The 27,736-nt window shown below is 36.6% G+C and overlaps 1 protein-coding gene across 5 annotated transcripts in view; it reads left to right on the top strand.

Annotated features, from left to right (window-relative positions):
- Rhogap15b (RhoGAP_ARAP and RA_ARAPs domain-containing protein RhoGAP15B) overlaps positions 1-27,074 on the top strand; it is a 35,318-nt gene extending 8,244 nt beyond the window's left edge. For 3 of the 5 annotated variants that reach the window (XM_076430433.1, XM_076430432.1, XM_076430428.1), the window contains 12 exons: positions 4,767-5,550; positions 6,557-7,367; positions 11,463-11,925; positions 14,257-14,446; positions 15,653-15,785; positions 16,125-16,388; positions 16,884-17,096; positions 21,961-22,382; positions 23,775-24,014; positions 25,811-26,013; positions 26,607-26,648; positions 26,745-27,074. In XM_076430433.1, the coding sequence (XP_076286548.1) occupies positions 4,852-5,550; positions 6,557-7,367; positions 11,463-11,925; positions 14,257-14,446; positions 15,653-15,785; positions 16,125-16,388; positions 16,884-17,096; positions 21,961-22,382; positions 23,775-24,014; positions 25,811-26,013; positions 26,607-26,648; positions 26,745-26,883 (3,819 nt within the window). In that variant the 5' untranslated portion in view covers positions 4,767-4,851 and the 3' untranslated portion in view covers positions 26,884-27,074. The remainder of the gene's footprint in view (positions 1-4,766; positions 5,551-6,556; positions 7,368-11,462; positions 11,926-14,256; positions 14,447-15,652; positions 15,786-16,124; positions 16,389-16,883; positions 17,097-21,960; positions 22,383-23,774; positions 24,015-25,810; positions 26,014-26,606; positions 26,649-26,744) is intronic. The other 2 variants (XM_076430430.1, XM_076430431.1) reach the window with 2 other exon arrangements.
- Positions 27,075-27,736: the final 662 nt, after the last annotated feature.

The raw sequence follows: 27,736 nt of genomic DNA, 5'->3' as shown, positions 1-27,736 counted from the left end.
TTATACTCGATTTTGTGTTGTAACGCTTGTATGCTTGTGCTGAAATCATCTATGTCAATTTTTTGCACTCGACCAGATTTCTAGAAGCGAAAACACTTTCAAATATGAACGATATAAGTTGACGTTATCCGTGAAGTGGTGCCGGGAAGTGGTGTAATGGAGTAACATCTCCAAATACATGTGCTTGCTTTCATAGACGAATCCAACATGGTATCCCTCGAGGATAATTACTGTTAGATGCTGGAATCATCGAGTGCAAATAATTCATTTCAATTTTTGATGAATTATTTATTAGCATCTGCAGTTTCGTATTAATGCTTTCGCATGGAGAACTGAGTGCTTATAATGTACAAACTGTGCTGAATACAGGTTTGCAAGTTATTAGTATGAATTTTCGTTAGATTAGTTGAGGCATAAGTGTTAATTGCTTCGAGTGCGATACAGTTAGTGGAGCACAACGCCTTCAGACTCGGAAGCACGTATCTACGTTAAAGTTCATTAAGTTTTAACAGTATGCAAGCAGGTTGTGATAATTAGACTGCGTATTTTTATGCTAGATAAAAATTGTCTACATTCATTTGAACACACAGCAGCTCAGAGTAGGGCAATAATCAACTAATATTTAAAATTGACTAATAGTCTTTTTGAATGTTATAAAGTATATAAATGCAGCCAAATATTGCAAAACCATTGCTCGGAAACGTAAAAGAAGGACTTTTGAGGCAAACAGCGCCCTAAATTGATCTTTCATCTAGCGATTTTGACTACTAAAAAACCCCGTCTTTGCATTATCGAGAAATCAGAAGTGGAATCCCGGACCCTTGCAATCCTCGCGTACGTATACGTGGTCTAGCGGTGTGTGAGTGTACCACACATTCACGCGCGAGTGTCGTCTGCTAAGAGAAGATGATGTGTTTCTCCTCGCTGAGCCATGCGAACCTATCCATTCTACTATACATATGATTTTTCTCTTTTGATGGATATAAAATGATATATTGGGTTGGCAAATAAGATCGTTCGGTTTTTATGATTTATTCCAATGTAAAAAACCGAACGAACTTATTTGCCAACCCAATAATACCTCATATGTACAATACTTAACTGTTTAGTAATTGATTAGATACCAACATATCTAATAACGTAAACAATATTTTCAATAATGGTACAGTAATTTTTAGTGGCGCCTCAGAGTCAACCACACGTGTGCTAAGGGTTAACATAAGAACAAATTCCTTTATCCTTTTCATCGAAATTATCACACTTCAAATATTGACAATTTCTCGAGAATCGGAAATTTAGTGTTCAAATATTGTTTGAATAAACTGTATAAAAATAAATATATATAGTGTTTTTTAAGTAGGGTGCGAATATTATTATGCATTTATGGCAAAAATGGGTACGTACAATTCGAAAGAGTACATGTACCTCTTGCTGCGGTATTTTTTCCTAATGAGATTAAAATACGTAAAAATAATTATTTTTCCGTGAATAAATTTGTACAATAACAGCTTTTGCAATTTTAAAACAGCTTCACAAACTAAAGATAATAAATATTACTCAAATACTTGTTAAAAGAATGTATTTGGTTATTAATGTCATATTATACTACGGTGTTAAAATTAATAAAGGGTTTATTCATTTAAGAGGTAATAAATAAACAAATTATTTAAAATATTATTACTGCAGTCAAGATTTATTTAAATTAATGCTTAGATACGTAGTTTGTTTGTTTTAATTGGTATACGTGGCTCTTTTTCGTCCGCAATAATATGTACGTAGTTATTGAATTTATTTTTTAATATTTTTATTAACCACCAATTTTTATTTGTATTCAGAACATATCATTCTTCCATAAAATGCTTACACGTATTATTATTATTTCATGATAAATTAGGAATAATATTAAAATAAAGTATTTAAGAGTGTTAATATGTATCGTTTTCAACTCTCGTGCAAATTGTTAAAGAAAGAAAGAAATTTTTCTTGGTACCGGTCCCTTGCAATTGATGTAAACAATTGCTATTTTGCACAAAGATCCGCAGCCTACTTAAACGTGTTAAAATTTGTACTTGAAATTCCAAAATGACGGAAGAATAATTCAATTTAAAACGGTTTCGTAATTGCTTTAATGAAGAGATATCGCCGGAAGTTCTACTCCTAATATTTTAAACCTACGAAATATAACTGTTTCCTTCTCCGGTTGTTACTCAATAAGTTCAACGCACTTTTACCGTTTTATGGTGGCGTCGCAATTACGTTTTCACTTTCCTTTGCCCGGAGACCATGTATTATTAAAATCGCTCGCTGTCGCTACCGATTTCACTTCGTGCGTGCATTTAACTTGCGCTCAGCGACGAAGAATAGTTGATTAAACGCATCTGTGCGTCGCGTCGCGTCACGCAGAGAATGTTCCCAAAACGATCGCCCGATTCTTCCCGGGCAATTGTAAAATTATACGTGATTGAACGGTAAAAGTACGTCGCGTGTCTGTAACTTGCAATCACGCGATACTATCAAACGTTACAGCCCTCAATTTAAACTGCCTTTCATTGATTAAACTTGAGTGACTGCGAAGAGCCACGAGTTCGAGGAATTGAAATACTTCGCTGGCCCGGTGTGTTTCTTCGTTTAATCAGTTTCGAGTCTCAAGCTGCGATGCACACGCGATATCATCGAAACCTTCTCCGTCGGTTGACGACGCGCGAATAATTGATTACTGTTCGCTTTGAATGTGTTTCACACTCTGGCAATGGGGACATCGAAGTGCCGTGACGAGATTTTTAACGGGCTTAGCGTCGAAACAGCAATCATAAAAATTCCACAAAGTACAGAAGGACCTCGATTATGCAAAACTCCGATGTCCGAAGTCCTTAGTATCCCAACATGCTTCAAATATTAATTGCTTGATCTATGTCAATTTATACGCCACATTATTTACAGTAGAAAATGTGTGCGTCTAAAATCGAGATTGTACAACGAAAGAGTTAACCAATGATAGTGATTCGTAATGTAGATCTTCTTTGCTTCTAAATACACTAACGCTCCCGGAAGTTTGGCCGAGAGAAAGAATTTTAAAATATAATCATTTAAAACGTGAATCCAGGAAAAAGCCTGAAAGACTGCATAAAAAAAGTTAGTTAACACATTCTGCAAATTTGTTCAAGCCAGAGTTTCTCATGGTTTTACGAAAATAATGTTTTTCTCGTATTTCTCTCTTCTAGAATGATCTATGTTAATATTAACGCATCTGCTCCAGTTGTTACATTATTGTTATCGCACACTGCTTCTTCATTATCGCCGAACATCAAGTGTAGCTCAAACGACAGCACCTGTCACTTCATCTTTCAGTCATAACATTATGCTAACGCGTGCAGAAATATTATGCATGTGTGTGTGTGTGCCATTCAAAACATACTGCACGAGTTAATATGCACGTGTAGAACTTGAGTGTCGTTTGAAACTGAAACTACATGAAACATATCGTGTGAAGTATAACATTGCATCTGGATCACTAGATTATTAAATTATTACCAGTAAACATTAGAAAGCGTTACAGACGAATATCTCAAAAAATATTGATTACGTACACGCAAAAATATTTTAGACGAAAGTTGTTCAGTACCGAGGGGGACATCATGTGGTGCTATTTTCATTCTTCCTATGATGTCCAAAACATGTGATGCCATTTAAAAAAGTCAAGGTGACCTTTACTTTTTTACGTAAAAAGCATTTCTTCAGATTTAAGAATATGCAAACATGTAGCTTGCCAAGTACTGACAAACTTTTGTCTAAAACATTTTTTAATTGCACTACCGGAAATGCCTAAAAAATGGTGACATAACTTAACGGGTAGACCTGTAGGATAGAAATATTCTAGGTCAGAAGAAATGTTTAGTTCTCTTGTTAAAATAGTACAGAGTGCAGAGGGCTAGAAAAGGATGATAATTGAAGTATAAGAGCAAGAATTATACATATACAGGGTGTCTCTATTAGGAGCATGAACATTCATTGTTCAAGCTGAATGAACTATCCGTGTATCGATTATGGTACAGTTAGTCAGATCACATACAAGATGAGTCAGCCAATACTACTGCCACTTTAGTTTCCTCAAGAATCGTTAATTACTTATATGGACACAGTTGTCAAACACAGAAAGAAGCATTTATACGACTAAGTAGTTTCGGTAGGTCATTTTAATTATTGTTAGTTAAATAACATGTCAGCACTGTTCACAGTCCAATTTTCCAGTGTTTTAATGCTACTGCCAAATTAGTTCATTAATGCTTAACATTGTACATTTAGAAAAAGTCTACTTAATAATGAAGCTTAATACCGTCGAATGGCAAAGGTTGAAAGAACTTTTAACAATGAACGTATACTATCGTCCCATGGAAATCACCGACACAGGTTTCACCGATTCAGTTTTCGCCAACTCCTTTGACCGACAGCGTCTTTAAGCGACAACAACTTTGATCGTCAATGAATTTAGCCAACGACAAATTATCCGATAGTAACATCGCTTCTAAAGATAGTGCTGACATTTGTTTCTTTAACTATTCTGCACTGACACTTTTACTTTTGCACAAACATATAATTATTACACTATAAGAAGTCAAACGGTGTTGATATCGAATAATACTGTCGTCGACTGAAGTCGTTGTAGATCGAAGTTATCGGCGATCAAGTCTGGAGTCGGTGAAACCTGTGTCGGTGATTTTCACGGTATGTACCCATCAGCCTAATGGAACAATGAACGTTTGATTAAGGGAAACGAAGCATGTGGCGCTGCTTCTACGCTCCTGGGTGGTTCGGTTGATAGAGAGCGGCGAGGCGGAAGCTGAACCTGTCGTGATGGAGGTAAAACCGATCCCGAAGCCTAGATCGGTGGTGCCTCATCGGCCGATTCCAGCGCCGAGGCGACTTCCGCCGACGCTTCCAGCCAGTTGTCACAGCAGCCAGAGCAGCGACTCCAGTCAATCGGAAAAAAGCGACGAGAAATCGATACCGGAGACGCGGACCGCGAACAATGAATTTTTTCGCAATCTGAGCACAAGTTCGCGCCAATTGAAAGACGAGATTTCGGAGAAGGTGACGACAAAGGGCCGCGCGGTGATCTCCAGTACCAGGAATGCCAGCATACGGTTGGAGAAATCGGTGAAGAACCTTCTGACTAGACGATTGACAACGCTGAACCAGGATGAGCTTCTACGCGACAATGCCGAGGGTCTCAAAATGTTCAACGGACCGATAGTCGACGACAGATGCGTGTCCATGCCGGCCAACGATATTTTCAGCAGCATCACGTTCTATAGTCCTTTAAACACTAATCTGAGAAGCATGAAGAACGAGGAAGACCTTTCCGGGATGCGGAGCAGCCCGCCGCCCCCGGTCTATCCTCCACCCCCGCATCCTGACGAGTCTATCTACGACGAGCTACAGTCCGTCACGTCCGGTAGCAGCCGATACGAGACGATCAGCTCGATTTCCTCCGATAAAATCGACAGGGATTTTCCGGAGTCGTTCAGCCTGCTCAATTTCGCGCTTAACCAGGTAAATAGTCAGGATTTCTATCGGGACGCGTAAGGGTACGCGCACAGTGGATCCGTTTTCGTCCGCTTTGGCCGATGTTCGACGCATCTGTCTCTCTTTTCAAGCGTGCGAGAAAGAGACACAACGTCGTACGTCGGCCGAAACGGGTCCACTGTGCGAGTACCCTAAGGGACTATTCTGGTGTTTCATTAAAAAAAAAAAAAAAAATATATAAAAGAAACTTCTTAAAAACCATGCTTATGGGTTTATTGAGTTTATTCCATGCCAAATCGATCACTTTTTGCAGGCACCATCGTCGATTTTGTTCTAAATGAAATATGTTGTAGTCCATGTGTGAAATTAGGCGGGGTTTAAGTCATTATTTTGCCGGTTTCGAATTTTTTTTAGAAATGGCAGGCCTTCAAAGTTTTTAATTTTTGCCCATTTTGGCGAAAACGGGCCTCACTTGCGAATTTTTGTCTCAGGAACTGTTTGTCCGATTGAGCTAAATTTCTTTTTGTTTTATTCGGAAAGGATTGGCCTATTACAAAATTATTTTTTCAACCTCGAAAATGAACCTTATAATGCCGAAACATTTAAACAAATTCTTTTTCTACGTTTTTTTTTCAATGAGGGGTCAGAGTGATTCAAATTTTGAAAAAAATCTGGTTATATTCCTTGAAGTTTCCCCTCTAAAATGAGCCCTTGAAAAAGATGGAGCCACAAAAATCATCGAAATCTCGTCGAAAAAGGTCTAATAATCATATTTAAACGCATACTTGTTTATAATCGGGATCCGGTTAATCGAGATGCTACTGTAATTATTTATCATCACGAAACGACGTAAACAGAGGGATATGACTGATAGTGGGGACCTTATACATAACAGGTACCATTAAGTGCCGGTGTCTGTTTCATTACTCTTTGGACACACCTCCTATTTTCTCTGGGCGTATCACAAAGAACTTCACACTTCAAACGACAACTGTTTGATCTTAATCATTTACTCCCTGTGTGTTCGTCCCAGGCCAGCGACTCGGACCAGAGCTTGAATCTCTCGGACGTGAGCGGATCCTTGCCTCGCGAGAAGATTGACGTGAGAAGGTTGTCCAGGTCCGATTCTTGGACGTTTTACGACACTGCAGCTGGGACCAGATCGGAAGGTATCGACGAGTTGGACAGAATATCCAGTGCAGAAGAAGACACATTGGACAAGGACGTGCCCCTGTTAGATAGAACATCCTCAGCATCAAACGAGAGCCACGCGTCCATTCAGAACTCTTTGTACGAGAATCTAGCCTCTCGTAGGGCAGCTTTGGAGGAGAAACAGGATACATCCAATGCCGAGAACAGACAACAGAATAGCCGATCTTTGTTGTTCGAATTTGATCCGTTCGCGAAAACATCCGACACCGAGAACGTTTACAGCAATTTCGAGAACAATGATATGATGCTACTGGAAACTCTGCTGGCCACTAGTGACTCACCTAGTAGTTCCGGAAGCATCCTCGATTTCCAAGAAGCCGTCGATAACGAAGAGGACCAGAATGATATGGACGACGAGGATGTTCTGCATCCGCAGATCTCCGTAGTGCCGCCGGTGCCGCCGAAACGGTTCGACTCTCTGCCGAAGAGCGAGCACGACGAAGTCTTTGAAGTTATCTCTCTGCCCGATAAGGGTGCTATCGGCAAAAATCCAGCGCTGTTGCCGAAACTGGCACACTTAGGAAGCAAGAAACAGCCTGCCGTTCCTCCGAGGAAACCACCGAGAAATCGGCCCACCGATACCCCGCCGGCTGCTACCGACACTGTGGCGACTACCGATGATAACGTAACAGGTAAATCTACTGGGAGAATTAAACTCTCAATATTTTAACAAAAATATTTTAATCCTTCCGATCCGAAGAACGTACAGTGTACAGTGTACGTCCTCACGATCCTCACGATCTATTGTACTTACGGTGTACGTCCTGATGCAACATGACGAATTTTCGTCTATTCATGATTCCACGATGCATATTCTGAATGAAAATAGTATCATTATTATATATTTAATATCTTACTCAATCATTTCTTGATTTTTATCGACAAATATTTATTTTATATGTAAATATAAAGATATGAAAGCAATCGTGTCTCACTGTAGGTCTGTGTCTACGTAGGTAACGTGTTGACGAAGTATTTGATTTTAATTTCATCTATTAAAAAGAAATTGATATTGATTCTCAAACCCTTTCTTTCTACTGAAATATTTTGTTCAAGTTGAAAATATTAACATTTTAAGATAATGTAATTGAATTAAAAAGAAGAGTTTTTGTCCCAATTCGTGTTCTTTCACAAACGTTTTAAACACACTAGTGTTAATGTGCTCGTCCATATCGGTGCGCCTCTAATTAATGTGCCAGTCTAAACAGTGCTAATTGTAATCCTCGGACAATGGATCATTTTTATAGCCATATAAACGTTCACAGCTCTAATTAATATTTTTTTAAAATTTACTTTTGATGATATCTCGTCTAGACACATTAGTCTTTCCGATATTCTCAATGAAGCAGCTGTTCAGTTAGTTTATTGCCACAAATTGATTACTTGAATGACAATTTGGATGTTCCCGGTCAAAAATGACTCCGACACAGCACTCGGAGGGCTAAAATAAGTCTATCGTCGCGTGGTACAATAATTTTTTTTATACAATTATCACAGTTTAAATATAGGTAATTTTTTAAGAATCTCGAGTGGTTGTGTTCAAATACTTCTTGGATCCACTGTAGAAATTCAAACTTACTGAACGACTGTAGTTGATACCACAGACCAATAAAATTTATTACATTATCAAGTATATACCAGTGCTAAATAAAGATCAAAATCGATTATTCTTGCTTCATGTAGGTACATACCAGTGCATACACATGTATTGTTTTTGTATCAAGTACATACCAGTGCTGAATAAAGATCAAATTCAATTGTTCTTGCTTTATGTACTAGTAATAACGACATTCCAAGAGCAGAACAATAGCAGATGCATTAAAAACGTATGTTTCGCGATAATCACTGTACTTGTATAATACCATTGTCAACTATTTAACTCCCTTTTCTCGCAAATGAGACATACAGGGTCTGTCCGGAAAGTAATGCGACCACATTTTTTTTTTTAATCTATTGAACATATGAGTACAAACCTTCAAAATTCTTCAAAGTAGGACCCTTGGGCACCGACACATTTTTTCCAGCGCGATTTCCATGCTTCGTATGCTCCCTGGAAGGCGTTATCTGGAGCCTCTCGTATTACCCTCGTCGCAGCCTCGACGAGCACTTCCAACCAAAACTTTTCCGTAGATTACGGGGAAAACAGTAAACGGTACTTCTTAGTTGGATCACAACATGTCCTCAACCCCCGTACAGTCCTGACTTGCCTCCCACCGACTTCTTCTTCTTTCCAAAAATTAAAAATGTGCTAAAAGGATGCCATTTTGAAAGCGTGGAACGCGTCAAAGAGGCTGTGTAAACGGTACTTCTTAGTTGGATCACAACATGTCCTCAACCCCCGTACAGTCCTGACTTGCCTCCCACCGACTTCTTCTTCTTTCCAAAAATTAAAAATGTGCTAAAAGGATGCCATTTTGAAAGCGTGGAACGCGTCAAAGAGGCTGTGACGATGGTACTACGAGAGGTTCCAAAAAACGCCTTCCAGGGAGCATACGAAGCATGGAAATCGCGCTGGAAAAAATGTGTCGACGCCCAAGGATCCTACTTTGAAGAAATTTTAATGGTTCGTACCCATATGTTTAATAGATTTTTTTTTTAAATGTGGTTGCATTACTTTCCGGACAGACCCTTTAAACATTTTATTTTACTTAACCCTTTGCACTCGGAACTATTTCAACACGAAACTAAACATTTCTTCTGACCTAGAAGAAATCTAGGAAAAAATCTGAAGAAATCTCCATCTGATTTTCAATGCAATTTTCTCGGAAAATATTGTGAAGTGCGCGCTACTGCTTTGCTAAAATACATTTGGATACGTCATCTCCAAATATTGCAAGTTTCGGGAAAATCTGGTTCCCGTCTACCGTGGACTCTCCTGTAAATACGAGTCTACGCTCCCTAGTCTCGCGGATGACACTCACACACTTTTCGACTCACGCGTGGCTCCCGCTGTTTATACGAGTAGGAATAGGTATTGCTACAAACATACTATGTATGTACTTTTACGCCGACTACGCCGACCATGGCAATTGATTGTTGCAATTGATTGATCGCTCGCTCTGTCTCGCCCATTTTGTATCGCTCTGTCGCTCTCAAAATAGTCAAATAGCGCTTTGGGCCCATGAAAGCGTGTGAGAGTGGGGGCGGCGTCTACGTTATTGTAGTCTGACCACAGCGGTGCGCTCTCCACTTCTCCACGCCCCTCCCACTCGTCTTCTCTCGTGCTCCGTTTACAAGTCACGCTTACAATTGATGGGTTCCCCTTCCATACGTCCGAGCAAGGTCACTGCTCCGACTCTGCTCATGAGCAGGGTCGAGTGCTCTTGCTCCCAAATCATCCACCTGTGCATGCCTGCCTTATACAATACCTAAATGTTTAGTAATTAATTAGATACCGATACATTTAATAATGCAAACAATATTTTGAATAATGGTACAGCAATTTTGAGTGATGCCTCAGAGGGGACAACCGAGTGCGAAGGGTTAAACTGATCCAATTTACTCATTCAATAGGCGGCTCACCTTGTATTGTATACAGTGGGCAAATAATTCCATTCTATCAACCTGCCTCAGTATTATCAACTTGCCCTGATCTCCCTTACTCGACGTAGGGGGTTCCGAACTTTCTATAATTGATCTCTAGACTGCGGATCTTTATTCAAAATAACAAATATTTGCATTGATTGCAGGACATAGGAGCGAAATAAAAATAGTATTCATCATTTAATTATCCTATTAAGCGGAAACTAATACATTAACCGTTTGACTAGGGTGAACTCCTAAAGGCACTTAGAAATCGCGCTTGTGGTACTGTAAGCAGAGGCGCCTACAGGCGCCCGGGAAATTTTATCGATTATTATTCCGGCAAATCTTATTTTAGTCAGACGTAAACGACTGTGAATTCAGCAGTGATATATTCTGTTAATTTTTATTATTTATAGTGGTCCACAAAAGTGTTTGTACGCCCTTTAAAACAGAATAACTTTTTTATAATTGTACCAAACGACCTGATGTTTTTTACAAGCAATTAGAAGCGTTAGTTTACTAAATGATGTGCAAAAAAAGTTTTCAAAAAATTATAATTTACAAGGTTACATGCAAAAATAATAAGGCATTTTCTAAAACTTTTTTATTTGGGCCCTTAATGAAAATTTAGAACATATGTTTTGTAGATCTATGTTAGTTATACACATACTGAAAATTTCATCGAAATCGGTTGAGATAGACACGAGCTACAAGCGGTTAAAAATGGTGAAAATCATAGTTTTTCACGACTTTTGATAAGTTTCTGCTTAAAATCTACAGAATCGTACATCTTTCGATGCGTGTCGTTTTTTTAACATAGATCTACGAAACATATATTTTAAATTTTCATTAAGGGCACAAATAAAAAAGTTTTAAAAAAATGCTTCTTTTCATTTTTGCATGTAACCTTGTAAATTATGATTTTAGGACAATTTTTTGTGCACATCATTTAGTAAACCAATGCTTCTAATTGCTTACAAAACATCAGGTCGTTTGGTACAATTATAAAAAAATACTGCTTTAAAGTGCGCTCAAATACTTTTGTGGCTCACGTACGGCTGGTGCGTCTCAAAGTCTGCCGTAGTCAAAGGGTTATAATGTCCTCAATTATTTTTAATATGACCACTGCTTTAAATTGTACGTAGCCATTTTTGTCATAAATGCATAAAATCCTTAGTCTATTGACAAGACACTTTCGAAAGTTCCAGCCACGAAGATGACGGTCAGCCCGAAAAGTCCTGAGGAAGGTTCAACGAGTCCTGCGGGCGGTAAAAACACGGAGGAGCATCGTCGCGTAGGTATGATACAGAAGCTGAAGAAGCTGAGGCAGGACTCATCGTCCCACGGTATCGGACCGAACATGATGAACTTCGTTAAGAGCGGCAGCAAGTTGTTGTCAAGGAACCGAGACCAGGCTAGAGAGTCCAGCACAAAATCGATGAAACTGGAGAAGCCAAAGTTGAACGCTCCTCAAAATCCTGCAACGCATAGAGGAATTGTTTACAAGACCGGTGTAGGGATTGAGAGAGCAAAGGATCTCGTGCAGAGGGTGGCGGTACTGGCTGACCAAAAACTCTCGTTCTACACGGACAAGGCCATGTCCACTCTGAAGGAGGTTATTCACCTCGACACAGTGTACAGCATTCATCTTCTGCAGGATGTAAAGTGAGTACGCTTTTTCCCGCCGTAGAAGAACACGCCCTGAGACACCGTAGATACAGTTACCTCCACAAAGTTGCGGAATCTAGAGATATACAGAGTGTGACGTTCGAAATAGAGCACAGTAATGTCTCAGGTGAAACTGTAGAACGACCGTCTACCCTCTGATTTCGATGATTTTTAGATGTGTTGTAGAAGTCGATATTTTGAACAGCTTTTTCCTTTACATACTAGTGCCGGTCTCGCATAGTTCCCGAGATACTCGCGAAAAATGATCGGTATCGCTACACTGAATCATGCCCGTACAGTATTATTTCCGTAACTGTCGCAAAGGTTGTCGCGAACCTGTGTGCTATTAGGTATTAGGTTGTTGCATATGAAATGTCCGATTTTAGAATGCTACTCTTATAAGACGTTTCGATCAAGAAATGCTGTTACTAGACAGCGGATCTTTATGCAAAATAACAATGTTTTGCATTGATCGTGGGAAACAGGAATAACATTAAAATTGAATTCATTCTTCATGGAAGTTCTTCTCATTTCTCGATAATACATACAAACCAGGGCTTCGGAGTCGGTAGACAAAATTCTTAACTCCAACTCCGACTCCAACTCCTCTTTTTTTTTACCTCCGACTCCGACGCCGATTTCGACTCCGACTCCGACTCCGATTCCGACTCCGACTCTCCAATTTGAAAAAATATGTACTCAAAATAATTAAGAGTTGTAATAAAACTGAATAAATAGTTGAAATATTGTATTAATGTCTAAGAATATGGAACAGATAACTCTGATACACAACACAACACGACTGTTACTTTCTCACTTTCAGGAAATAGTTAGAAAATACCACTACCATAACTTTAACTGTTTCTCCTCTACATAGTGCCGAGGTACATACATATACAATACGTCTATACTGTAGATCGAATATTAGCAAGTTATTTATGTATACATAAATCTATTAATGAGTTATAAACAAAAGAGCCAGAGTTGGAGTCGGAGTCGAAATATTTTTTTCCGACTCTGACTCCGACTCCGGGTGTCGATATACAGTGGGTGTACAAAGTGTTCGTACACCTTTTAAAAACTAATAACTTTTTTATAATTGTATCAAACGACCTCATTTTTTATAATCAATTAGAAGCATTGGTTTACGAAGTGATATGCAAAAAAGATTTTCCAAAAATTATAATTTACAAGGTTACATGCAAAAATAAAAAAGGCATTTACTGAAACTCTTTTATTTGGGTCCCTAATGAAAATTTAAAATATATGTTGTGTAGATCTATGTATAATAGTTATACACATGCTGAAAATTTCAACGAAATCGGTTGACGTAGGAAAAAATTACACGCATCGAAAGATGTACGATTCTGTAGATAGCTTTTTTTTACTCCGGCTCCGACTCCAGTGATCAGCAATTACTCCCAAACTCCGACTCCGACTCCGAAGCCCTGATACAAACACGGTGTTTTTCAGTAGTCAAAGACGCTAAATAAAAAATCAATAAAAAAGCTATTTTCATAGCTGCGTGCTGCCGAATAATAAGATCTTGTCCAAATTATTAATTTCTGAACCTCTGTTTATAACTGTTTACCGCGCTTCTATTAGCTTGCCGAGTTGTCGATGTTGTCGTTGTCGTTGTATGCGTCAAACATCTTGTACTCGAATTTTAAACCACTTCACGATGAGCTGGAGACTTTAAACTATAATCGAACCTGTGCGCCGATAACAAACTATTTTCTATTAATTCGTTACGATCGACAAAACGGAATATTTATACTTATAAGTAGTTCGATGTTGAAAGGAATTGAATCTTTCACAAGTAGTACTCGAATCTTGGAAATCAGAACTGCATAGTAGATTTTAAGCACTTTCTTGATTAAATTCGTAACTATTTCAGAATAATTTTTCCGATAGATTATGAAACTATAATTATACATGTTGAATTACATTATGCAGTAGAGGACAACATAATTGATTTTAAAAGTAAAAAAAATAATTATTAGAAAAATCAGAGAATTTCCGGTACGAGATTCATAAAAGTTTCGAATCTGTTCGACCAAGATTCGAATATACTTGCAAGTATTATTATATTTCCGTTTACCAAAGTACTTGTAAAAGGTTCGAGACTGTCTGGCATAGGTTCGAGTGTACTTAGGAGTACTATTTCTGTTTTTCGAAGTACTTATAGAGAGTTCGAATTCAATCAATCGAAGTTCGAACCTGTTTGAGAGGTACTTGATCCCATCGCTAGTAGATAGCTAGCTGGTTCTGCAGTTTCACCGAATATGAAAAAGGAAAGGATAATGGAAAATGACTTTAAATGTTTAGAGAGATCGATGGCGAGACTGTACACTGCATAGCGATTAGCGTGGAAGGAAGGCCGAGCGTCTACGTGTTTTACGCGAAAGGTATCGCCGAGAGAAGAATTTGGGCTCAGCGAATTTTGGAGGCATTTACTCTAGTCTTTCCCACGAAATACACGTCCGATCTGACGAGGGTGGGATGGGTTTACTTAAAGGTAAAAACGAGACACAAACAGTAAAAACAGTCGGGCACATTCGGAAGAGATTCATTTACTCACTTAATTTGAAAGTCAATGTTGAAGGTATTGAACCTTGCTCATGTTCCTTGCCGACTATGAGTCATCGGTAGAGCGTGGATTTTATGCATTTATGATAAAAACGAGCACGTCAAATGCAAAAGAGTAAACACACCAGAACAATTGAAAGTTATCTTTACTTTATTCATAACATTCGTAAGAGAAAAATATCAATTTTCATGTTACTGCTATTTCTTCCGAATGATACAGACAATTTTTATATGGCATAAGGATCCGCAGTTTAGTGAGTAGATTCTTTATTTTTATGGGAAATAAAAGCTGTTTGCATCGATTGCAAGTTGTGGGAGTTACATAGAAAGTTATTTATTTTCTTAATGTCTGTTTGAAATTGATAATGATATTGTAATTAATTCTTCCGATGTTTTTACTGTTTCGTGTGTCATCTACACATTTTTGTCATAAATACATAAAATCTCATAGTCAAAGTAAAAGTCAAAGTCAAGTGATCAGTACACAGTGGGTGTTTTATACTGTTTATGCGAATTCTCACTTTTATAAGATATACAGTGTTCCCGCGATTGATGTGACTTTCGGGTATGTGGATGATGTGACTTTTATATCCCCACTACCAGGGGGTCCCCCGTGGGCGGTCGATCGCGCTACAAAGAAATTAAGGTATTAGGGTGTTTAAATTGGAGTTTTATACAAAAATTTCCCGCTTAGCACCGTTGTTTACCCAGGATCGTCGTTTACACTTGGAAAAGTTATCCAAGAAAACTATGTTCGGCACACATAAAAAAACGTAGTAAATACCATTTCGTTACCTGAGACTCGATACCAACGAGGTTCTCACAACAATCGCGGGAACACTGTAATAATGAGATACAGATTCATATTTAAATACGATATTTTACGAATATTTAAGAACGTTCTTCTCTTCACACACTTTCGGTTGTGTGCATACAAATTGGAACACTAAAGAAGTTATTTACAATTAAACTGGATTATTTTGTTTCAAATCAGACCATTCGCGATTATAGCGCAAACAGCATAAAATTAACTATGGTGGAATACACAGTAAATTGATACTGTAAAATGAACTAGTTAATTTATGTTATTAATAATCTCTATTTTGACTATTACATTAGGTGATCTGTGTTCTAGGAAGGCGTAACAGGCGTATGGTTCACGGCCTGGGTTCTTTTGCATCAAAGAACTCTGATCTATACAAAATCTCTCGATCCCTTCATGGCTGTCACCTTTGGAGAACTCGATCTTCGAAAAGCGCGGTGCATTGGTGAGTTTCTTAAATAAATACGTGTTTGTTTTATAAATAAACAACTGTTTCAAACTAGAACAACTCGGATAATCATATAATTAAACGATTTTTAAAAAATTAGCTTTTATAAATATGCATTTCTTCACCTTCTATAGAACAAAAGCTGTTTATGATTTAAATAATCGCTGCCACTTAAGATATTTATGTATTTCTGACAGTTATAAATCTGTAAAAAATATTGTGCAAGACAAAGTTTACATTAAGTATAATATAAGTCTGTATCACCCGGTACGTGTACATATAGTTACAATTATAATGATACAATACTGTGAAGCTTTTTTATTTTGGTTGTAACAGTTATGAACCCTGGATATGTTCCAGTTTTACGGGAACAAGAAGGTCCGAATCCAAACGCGGGATCCGTTCCCGTAGTGGTCGTAGATGCAGGTGGCAGTGGTGCGCTGCACATAGCTGCACCAGGTACTCACGAAGGATCTGCATGGAGACATGCACTCTATCAAGCAGCTATAACGTGTGGTCCTGCCCTAGAACAACAGCAACTGACGCAAGAAGATGTCCCTGTGATACTTGACAAATGCATCAATTTCATATATGCCCATGGTAAATAACACGTGACGTCAATCCCGTTAATTTATGGTTTCACTGTACAGGATGATACCATACATATAACTAGACTGCGGACCGCTATGCAGTAGCCTAGTTAAACTGAATACGTGTTATTTTTATAGGCAAATATTAAGAGAAAGTGGAATTAAATAAAATCTTATTTTCAGTGGCCTTTGCAGATTCAATATATATAAATAAAAATATCGTGTCAAATTCTATCGAATTTTACATTCCAGCAGTTTTTCAAAATTTTCAGGTGCCATAAATGCATAGAGATCCGCAGTCTGGTTTTATAAAGTACTGCAGTTTGCAAATTACAAGTAGACACTCAGCAACTTAGTGTTAACACACTTAGCATTGATTGTTTCAATGTAAACCTGTCAATTTGTGCAAGTGGGTCTGTGCTCTGGTTGCATAGACGTTCTATGTGATGGTTGGTGCTATTTAATGATAACGTTGTCTGTGATAGTGTCAAATGTTACTTTGAAGGTATCATGACTGAGGGAATTTATCGCCGTAGCGGGTCCACCAGTGCCGTTGTCCGACTGTTGACGGCTTTCCGTCACGACGCGTGGCAGACGCAAATCACGAGAGGCTCGTATACGGAGCACGACGTAGCCACGGTTCTCAGAAGGTTTCTCCGTGATTTACCGGATCCATTGTTTCCTGCAAACATTCATGACCGGCTTTGTCTCAATACAGGTAAGGAGGACTTACTGTCCTTGACTGTCTGCGGAACGGTTCAACGGACTTAATTATTTTCCGATGAATAAGTAGAAGTCTCCAAGCACAGTAGAACTCTGTGTATGTATGTACAGTAGCGGACAAAAGTTTAAGACGACTATCTTTTCAGTAGATTAACGGATTTTATTAGACATACTAAATGTCGAACAATTCTCAATTGTTCTTAACACATATATTTTCTTTTTGCAGCAAAAGATTGTGTAGACTTTCCCGAATACAGTGGTATTTAATATTAATACGTTATGAATGTTTAAACCCTCGGACAACGGACGATTTTAACAGCAATATAATTGGCAATGCTTAGAACCGTTCTCACAGCTCTAATTAATAATTTTTAAAAATTTACTTTTGATGATATCTCGTGTATTCCGCTATGCTCAATGAAACAGCTATTCAGTTAGTTTAATTGCCACAAATTGAGTACTGAAATGACAATTTGGATGTTCCCGATTAAAAATGACTCCGGCACAGCACTCGGAGGGTTAAACAATCGTTAAAGATGTAGGGACACCACTTTTGCGCCACTTTTTGAGGATATTTTCAGTTTATCTTAAAAAAGAAGAGTATTCGACCATAGCTTTATTTTTAATTTAATTAATAATCATATTGACTGTCCCTCTCTTCTTATGCAAATCAATTTCTATATACATTTCAGTTCAGTGAAAGAGTGTAAACTAGCGGGACGGGAAGGGGTCAAGAAGGGCATTGCAGACGGTCTTTGATCCCCATTTTTCGACTCACGCGTAGCTCCCGTCGTTCATAGGCGTAGGAACAGATATTGCTACTATGCATTTCTACTATGATAATTTGTAAATAACTAATAACGCGCGCGCGATTCTATTCCGTGGCCAGTTATTCGTCGGTCACAAAAAAAGTAATATCTTAATTTTATCTTTGAATTTTGATTAAAGAACGCTACAAACTTTCGTTCCAACCCAATATTTTGCTTTCTGGTTCGAAAAAACGTCGACGTTGCAAACTTCAAAGGGTTTGTTTCTCAAGATAAAAGTCTGCTCTATCGCGTGATATAGTACGACTATACGCAGGACCCTTATTTTTTAAGAAAAACTAAAAAATATCCTCAAATATTGGTGCAAAAGTGGTGTCTCTCCATCTTTAACGATTTTTTAAACATTCAAACATTCATAATGTATTAATATTGCTTCTGCTGCAAAGAACAATTCAATATCTTTTATAGTAACACCACAATATTTGTTTAAAGTTGAAAAATATAGTTTTTTTCAAAGTCATGTTTCTCAAAAACTGTTCGTGTAGGGGAAAATTAAGGGCAGATTCGGAGTTAGCGCAAAAAACTGTATGAGAATCAGCCAACAGTAATTATTGGACAGTGTTCTACCAGTTTAAAATATTCTGTTTCTATAACTGACTCACTTCATAACACTCACTAATAATAACAGCTCAGAGTTCATATATGTATTTGGAACTCTTTGAAAACTCGTTCATATAAGTGGAGTACACACAGATAAATGAAGTCCTACTGTAATCAAAGTGACACGTAATTGAAATTGCAAAGACGTATTTATTGAGCAATATTGCGTTCATTTATCCAGTTTATTGAAAGGAGAACGCGAATTGTGCACTACAATACGAGAACACGTCATCAATTTTATAAAAAGCCAAACCTCTTACGTTGCAGAGACAAGAATGTACTTCGACGTGAAGTTTCACGTTCCAAGAACGTTGCTTTGTAACGGAACTATGGAATGTGTCCGTTTATTTAGGAAGTAAAAAAATTAGAATTTTTCAAGATTTTCGGCCTTTTTACCTCTTTTGATCGTTTATAACTCGTAAACCAATTAACCAATTTTAATGAAATTTTCAGAACGTATATAATTTATACTGGTTGACCAAACACATCTTTTAAATTTTCGTGATTTGCCCAGCTAAAAAAGTTGTGACAATCAATTTTTACTATTGTTTTTCACAATTCCGACCAAATGCATTTTTTCAAACTTATTTATTAGACGACGTTATTACGAAACTACATTCTTCTAGCCTTACAGAGAAATTGAAGTCGTTTGATCCATTCATAAAAAAGTTATTCTGATGTAAAGCGTGTGTGATCAGTAGACTGCGGATTTTATGCATTTATGACAAAAATAGTTACATATAATTTAAAGCAGTGGACATGTTAAAAATATTTAAGGACATCAGTGTATTAGTTTCAACTTAATAGGCTAATTAAAAGAAGAATACAATTTTTATTTAGCTCCTGTGTCCTGCAATGTATGGAAACATTTTTTATTTTGCATAAAGATCATAAAGAAGTATATAACTACAATGACTAAGTCCATATTTTTTCTAAAGACCAGTCTTTTTGACTGGTTTTGATAGAAATAGGTGGAATTACATATACGTCTGAAAATGACATTGTGAAATTGGGTAATTGGTTTACGAATCATAAACGACCAAAGTGATAAAAAGGCTGAAAATCATGAAAATTTGCAATTTTTACCACTTTTGATCGTGTATAATTCGTAAACCAATTAAACTAACTGAATAACTGTTGCATTGAGGATATCGGATAGATTAATGTGTCTACACGAGATATCACCAAAAGAAAATTTCTAAAAATTATTAATTAGAGCTGTGAACGGTCCTAAGCATTGCCAATTCTATAGCTATAATAATCATCCGTTATCTGAGGGTTAATAGACTGCAGATATGTATGGAATTTGCAATTTTTGTTGACGAATTATAAGAAACTGGAATCAAAGAAAAAAATCAGTGGTAGCGGCCTTCTTAGAACTGAAATAAATAAAAATCGTACTGAATTCTGTTGAATCTTCTATTGTAGTATTTTTTGAAAATTTTGAGAAGCTATAAATGCATAAAGATCCGTACAATCTAGTTATTAATTTCCTTCAAACCGAAATAAAATTTCTTCTTCTAGAAAACTATGAACTAACAATGAAGTTGTAATCACTGCAACCGTAAAATAAATCGTAGTGCAAGGAGTTAACGGGCCCGATAGTTGTACTATTGAAAATAGGCGTACCAATAAGTCTTAAGTTCTTAATCTTTATTTCACTCGAGAGATTTCAACGATTTTTCGTGGAACATTTATGGTTGTTGGATCAGCAATGTGTTAACACGAACCGGAAAGTTTGTCACGCTGACTAAAGGCGATAGAACATTTCCGCGAAGAGCAGTGCATGCAAATAAATCGCTTCTTGCCTTCGACCGGTATTTGCATACGTAATTATAAGAAGAATGTCAAGCTGTCGACACCCACACGTACTTTCGCGCGCCGCGGCCCGTCCCATTAGGAGGCATATATGTATTGTTGAATCTCCGGTGTTCATTACTTAAGAACTTAACGACTTTCGTTTAACGGAAAACGTGTTCCAGTTTCGCCGAACGATCGAGTTCGTTAACAATAAAACTGCCGAGCACTAAAAATGACTGCCTTGCATTGTCTTACAATTAATCAGATGATTGCATACAAATTCGCGTACCCGATTTGAAAATAAAATTCAATGATTTTTTAAAGAATACAGCTTTATTAATCAATTATATATAGTCATCATTCATTTCTAAAAAGAACCTAACCCAGAACATTCTTTTTTAAAAAGAATGGTGACTATGTAATCTATATAAATAAAAATTTAAATGTTTATTTGTTCATAATCTAAGATCAAGAGAACGGCTGAACGCAGAAAGATGGGGTTTGAGCCATTAGACGCAGCGGTTCTTCGAGAAGGTTTTAGGACAATCCGCATTCGAAAAAGTCCATTCGTTCAAAAGTTGTGACGTCATTAGTGACCAGAGACGACTTTTTCGCCCTCTTTTGGGCACGTTTCTGCTTATAACTTTTGACTGGTAGCACCAATATTCAATTTGAGGTACTCATTGGATTCAGCTCGTCGAGTTCTTGCAAATGGCCACTGATCCGATTCTGTATGTTGCATAGTTTAGGAGTTATAACACAGAAAGTGTGCGTTTTTCTTAAACTTTTTGGTTTACCGACTTTTTAAACAGCTGTAGCTTTAGCTAGCAGACAGCCACAGCAACGCGTGGCCGGGTACAGCTAGTTGATGAATAAAGCTGTATTCTTTAAAATTTAACCATTGAATTTTATTTTCATATCGAGCACGAACGTATGCAATCATCTGATGGATTGCAGATTTTATGCATTTGTAACATTAATGAATACATATGTGCATCTAAAACAGTAGAAGGATTCAAAGTCCTTATGATTTTATCAACATATTCATGAACCTTCATTTAGCTCTAGTACCTTGTAATTGGTGCACAAACATTATTTTCCATGAAGATCAAAATATAAATTAGTAAATTTATTGTGATTTACATAAAATTTAAAATTGAGGAAAAATTTCAAATTAACCGCGCTAATGGATCATCGTAGATTGAAACAGTATTAGCCCTACCGAGGGAACTTTTATTTATTCAAGAGATTTTAATCATTAAATTGTACAATTTCGTACTTTTAGAATAAATTATAAATTAGTCAATTTTTATTGTGATTTACATAAAATTTATGAGGAAAAATTTTTTTAATTAAAATATAAATTAGTAAATTTATTGTGATTTATATAAAATTTAAAATTGAGGGAAAATTCCAAATTAATATATGTACATATAATTGTATATTTGCAGCAAAGTGTCCACATACTTTTGAGCGAGAGTGTATGTAGGATGAGTCACCTATTATTATTGTTAATGAAAAAAATGTTTCAAAGATTGATTTTCCGAAATTTCGAAGGATTAAACATTTGTTCTCCAACGAGAATCCACGATCGAACAATAGGAAGAAAAAGGTTCTGATTTTCGTTTGCAGAAAACGTTAACGAGAACGAGCAGATCACGGTGTACAGGACACTGTTATCCACGTTGAGTCCTGTACCGGCTGCGACGTTGCGAAGGATTCTTGCTCACCTTCACTGCCTGAGTCAACAGAGTTCCAGGAACCTGATGACCGTCGAGAATCTTTCAGCGATCTGGGGTCCGACGTTGATGCACGCCGGAGAAAACAGCGCCGAGGAATGGAATCGTTCGGAGACCAGGGTGATCGGTGATCTCATCAAACTCTATCCGAAGCTTTATCAATTAACTGCAGCCGAGCTCGCGAAAGAGGCGAAAATTTTAGAGGTGCTCGAAAAGCATCACGTTTCGAACAATGGACCGCGTGGAGCACCGTCGGGCGATCTCAAAATATGGATATACATTTTCTCGAAAGACAGAGAATGCGTCAATGTCACGGTAAGAATCCCTTTTCTTAATCAAATGTCTAATAAAACTATTAACCCTCATCCGTTCCGCATTTCACGAACTGAATCTGTCCCTCGCACAGTGTGTCGAGTATACGGGCGTTCGGGAAAAACGTCATAACTCTTAAACTATGTAATTTTCGAGTAAAGTAAAGCCTTAACATTTAACTACCCGCGCCCTGAATTTTCACGTAACTACCCGCGCGGTGTATTTAGTACACCACATGTATAACTGTGTACGGAGCACGAGAGAAAACTAGCGGACAGGGAAGGGGTTAAGAAGATTGTCTTTGCGTTCCTCTTGCCCCGTTCCCCTCCCGCTAGTTTTCTCTCGTGCTCTGAACAGTACATATATTATTGTATTGGTGTACTTTTTACACCAGCGCGGGTAGTTAAAGGTTAATACGTTTTGAAATATATGCAAAGGCGATTGGTATATAAAAAAAAATAAAATAACAAAGTTCAAAACCAATCACTGTTAATACTCTTGACTTTGTTCCCAATGTTATCATAATCTTTCACGTGCATAAGGATATTCCATTCATCTTCATCATCTCGAAATATTTATCATTGTTTCTATCTTCTGATTGTGAGAAAGAAGATTTCCAACATTTGTACCTTATTGAGAAAATATAACTATCTATGGCTATTTAACACTAAATCTATCAGCGTCAGTTGAATGACCGGTCTCGGGTGTTTTATTTTGAATTTGTTGAAATTTTATTTTCTTATTTTATTTTCTTAGCGTTTAGTATAATTAATGAATTACAGATTACTTTCAGAGCATATGTATAAATATTATATTATTTACTCCATATTATAATTAACAGTAAAATAAATTCACACACAACAACGTGAAGAAAACAAAAAATTGTTTAAAAATCAACAGACAATCATGTACAGTACATTCTTATTAATTCTTAACACTACAACTATGGGGTTTCAAGTTTTTTTATTTACGATTATGAAGATTCTAAAGATACATTTATATGGTTTATAAAATATAGTCATTTTTAGTGTGATTTAGATCTAGTGTTAGAGAAAATCACGTAATGATTGTAAAAATTATATTGGCTTCTACTCGCAAAAAAGCAAATTTTTAACCTTCAGTTACTCGCACTCCATTTTCTACATAACTGTTTACATGGAACTTCATATATGACTTCAACATAAATAAATTCAATAAAATAACTACTCTATTGCAAAATAAATATTTCGTAGTGTAGATGGGGCCTTTATTTATCCTTTAAACACTAAATTTAATGTTGTAAGATAGTAAGTACCAGATGCGAGTAATTAAAAGTTAAATGTATGTAAAATAAAATAGTATAGATAATGACGAGGACAACTTCCACGGATGTAATTAGACCGTAAATACTTCCAGATCGGACCACAAAAGACTGCATTTGATATATGCGTGGAGCTGGCAGAGAAAACTAATTCACCGGCCCATGAACTTTGTTTGGAGGAGTATACGTTATCCGGCGCGCTGGAAAGGCCACTGCATCATACTGAACGTGTCCTTGAAACGGTGGCAAGGTGGGGATACTGGGAACCCGAGGATAGGAAGGACAACATTCTCATTCTCAAAAGAGATCACCTCTACAAGGATATACTGCCCTTGGTAAACGTGATAGAACGTAGAACGCGTACCTATAGCAGCAGCCATAGAAATGGCACCTCTTTTAACCCTTTACACTCGGAGCTATTTTAACTCGTAAATTAAACATTTCTTCCGATCCATAATAATTCCATTGTACATGATTTTTATCATTTTATGGATATGAAATTGATATAATACCTCATACAATACTTAAATGTGTAGTAATTGATTAGATACCAATACACTTAATCGTGTAAACAATTTTGTGGATAATGGTACAGCAATTTTTAGTGGTGACATGCAAAATCAGCTTGTGTAAAATTTTCTTTACAGTTACAATGATTGGAACGTCTTTATCCCCAAAAATGTCGTAGAAAAGATTATTTATTTTTTTGTGTGGCTGCCCCTTTATTTTAATGCTTAGATATTGATTACAAGCAAAACAAATTTTATTTCATTAAAAAAGAAACGAGTGACATTCATATTTGTTAGACTGTTTAAAATCTTCATGCAGAAGGGGTTAAACACCATACTTCTACAAATGATATCTTTTGCTATACCCTTTATACCCTTGAATCGATTACATATCAGCTTCAATTACTATCATCAAAAAGGTAAAATTTCAAATTAAAGTAGCTGCTGTTCGACTTCTAATGTTCAAGTGAATTATATTTGTCATGCTGAAAAACTGTACAACCGGGATTGTTTCCGAGGTGGTAACTTTAAGAAAAATATTTCATCCCTTAAACATAAGTCTCTGACAATAAAAATGTGTATGCATTATACCCGACAACTATTCGACTTGTGAAGGCATTTGCATTTTCACATCTAAATTTCTTTTGAATTTTTACATTTGAATCGACTCATAGATTTGTGAAAGTATGTTACAATTTGTTTCGCACGGCCTGGATGCACAATAACGCATACAATTAGTGGGGTTCAGGGTCGTTTAAGTCTGCAACTTTTTCATAGCGACCGTTTCGTCGTGGATTAGAGCACACGAGTCAGAAGGGGAAAAGTAAATGCATATTTACTGGCTACAAAGACAGGATGTGACTTAATTAGGCTTGCTTTACACGTTGTAACGTAAAAAGTATCAATATCCATTAAAGCATACACTGACACTCATATTAGTTTACAGCTTTCAACAATGAAGTGTAGAAATTGTTAGATAATTCCTTCGTATTTATATTATTATCTTTAGCTTCGTTTCATGACACACGCGTTTATTATTTATAGTATTAATACCCAGGTTTTCTGTAAAACGTATGGAATCAAGTATTTTAGTTTTGCACTTCTGTCTTCGTTTAGATCAGTGTTTCCCAAACTTTTCTGTGCCATGTCTTTCTAAAATTCTTACGCGCCCTATGTACACAATTTTTACTATTCAAAAATTGAATTGATCACTGAAGAAACTCAACCCTTTACACTCGCAGCTACTTTAACTCGAAAATTAAACATTTCCTCCTAACTGGAATATTTCCATTCCCTATGATTTTTGAAATTTTATGAATATGAAGTTGGTATAATACCTCGTATAATACCTAAATTATTAATCGATTTCATCGTTTCATCGATTTTATCGATTAATCCTTTATTAATCGATTAGATACCGATATATTAAATAATGTAAATAATATTTTGAGTGGTACAGCAATTTTTAGTGGCGCCTCAGAGTCACCATTCGAGTGCTAAGGGTTAATGATAGGTTTTAAGAAGAAACCACTAGTCTAAACACCAGTTTAGATCATTGTCATTCCGACATAAAAGAATATTTAGATTGATAAATGTATTTGACTCCTTTTTATTTGTTACAGATAAAACCACCACTAACACCGTCTGGTGAACTTAAATTCGCTAGCAGTAAGATGAAACACTTCAAAACCTACCTCTTTGAATTTAGCCAAGGAAAACTTTGTTGTTACAAAGACAAGGTGTGTTCTACTAAATTGTACGAATGGAGGATAGAAGATATCATTTGGTACTTAGGTCATGAGCCTAAACGAAATCCACAAACTGGGTAAGTTTACACTAGTGACGGTCACCAAGCTTTCCGTTTACACAATTTTTCTTCTCTTCTCCACACGATGGCAAAAGACAAGACAGTAAATATGTTACATTTTGTTCGATGATCTTTTGCCATCTTTCTGGTAGCTTCACAATTCCGCGCTCATAAAACTGCTGGTCCTTATCGGCAAAAAACTGATCCAAGTGCGATTTCAGGTCATCATCATTTCACCTTAAAATATCGAAATTACTTTCTTGCCAACCCAATAGATTTCTTTGGAGAGCCTTTCTTTGCAAAAACCGTTTTTAGAAGTCGGCTAAAACTAGATACACTACATTAAACTAGAATTGAATTTAAATTCAGATATAACTATTTAATATTTTATACGACTATTTGGTTTTGGATATAACACGCCGACTGAATGAAAATTGTATTAAAATACTATATTGAATTAAAATAAAATAAATTAATTTTAAACACGTCATTCGTGGAAGAGCCGCACTCAAGTAGTAGCAGTTTGCTGACCACTGTGTTGGACTTTGTCAATTCTTGTGATAATTAAAAAGAGTATACTATACCTACATGTGCATGTATTTCTGTTACAGATGGTCCATTACATTTATTACAAAAAATAACAAACCAATGAGGTAATTAATGAAACCATAACATAATAAATATTTATTTTCTCGCTATAATGAAAAATGTTCGCTTATTAAATAATATGTATTGATATTATACTTTAGGTGTAAAGAAACTCCATTTTTCGGATGTACGATAGCTGGAACGTTGAAGGACGAACAATATAAGTGGTTAGCAGCTATGATCTTCGGAGAGTATCAACTAAATCTTCGACCCTCTGCAGTTAACCTTATGGATCCATAAAGAATTAATATATTTTTTAAAATAATGTTCGTGCCTCGGAAATTTATTATAGTTATACACTTTTATATTGTATATTATCTTCTCATTGTCTCATATTGCCCATGCTTGCCTTAACACGTGCACGATTTCAATATTTTTATATAGTACCTTGTGTATATATGTTAAGATAAATAAAAAAATATCATTACAAACACTTATTTATTAGAAACAAATAAATGAATATCTACATTTAATTGTCGGCGGATGAAAATCTCGTATAATACACAATATCTCGTAACAGTTTACATTATTATAATATCGTGTAAGCTATTTTTGCATAGTATATGAAAAACAATTATTTTGAAATTGTTAATGGAGTACTATTTATATTATACAGAGTGTTCTCTACTACAGATGGGAAACAATTTAAGGGGTGGTTCTCCATGACAATATAAGTCGAAAAAGAAGAATACAAAAATTGCGATTTCGGCTTCGTTATTTAGTTATTAACAAGTAAAAATCCGCCTAAAATGCGGCAACCCGACCAACAGAGGTGTATGTTGAGGCGCACGACATTAGCATGCATACTTTGGTTCTCATACTTCTCATTTGGAGCCCCAGCGAGGTGAAAATGTTTAACAAATTGATGAACATGATTATCAAATTGACCTGTGCACGATGCAGGTTCAATAGAACCTGTCTACTCGTTAAAATCCACAAGAGCATTTTTAATATCCGCCCTATAGAATTATCGAGCAGATTGATCGATGCCCTTTCAGTTTTCAATTGGTCGCACATAACTAAATTACTCGAGATTACTACATATGTATAAAGTGGTATCCATTGTGTCTGTAAATCCGCTTAAAATGCGGCA

This window comes from Lasioglossum baleicum, chromosome 9 (assembly GCF_051020765.1).
Source record: "Lasioglossum baleicum chromosome 9, iyLasBale1, whole genome shotgun sequence".
Lineage (NCBI taxonomy): Eukaryota > Metazoa > Arthropoda > Insecta > Hymenoptera > Halictidae > Lasioglossum > Lasioglossum baleicum.
This window is presented reverse-complemented; position numbering and strand designations above follow the sequence as displayed.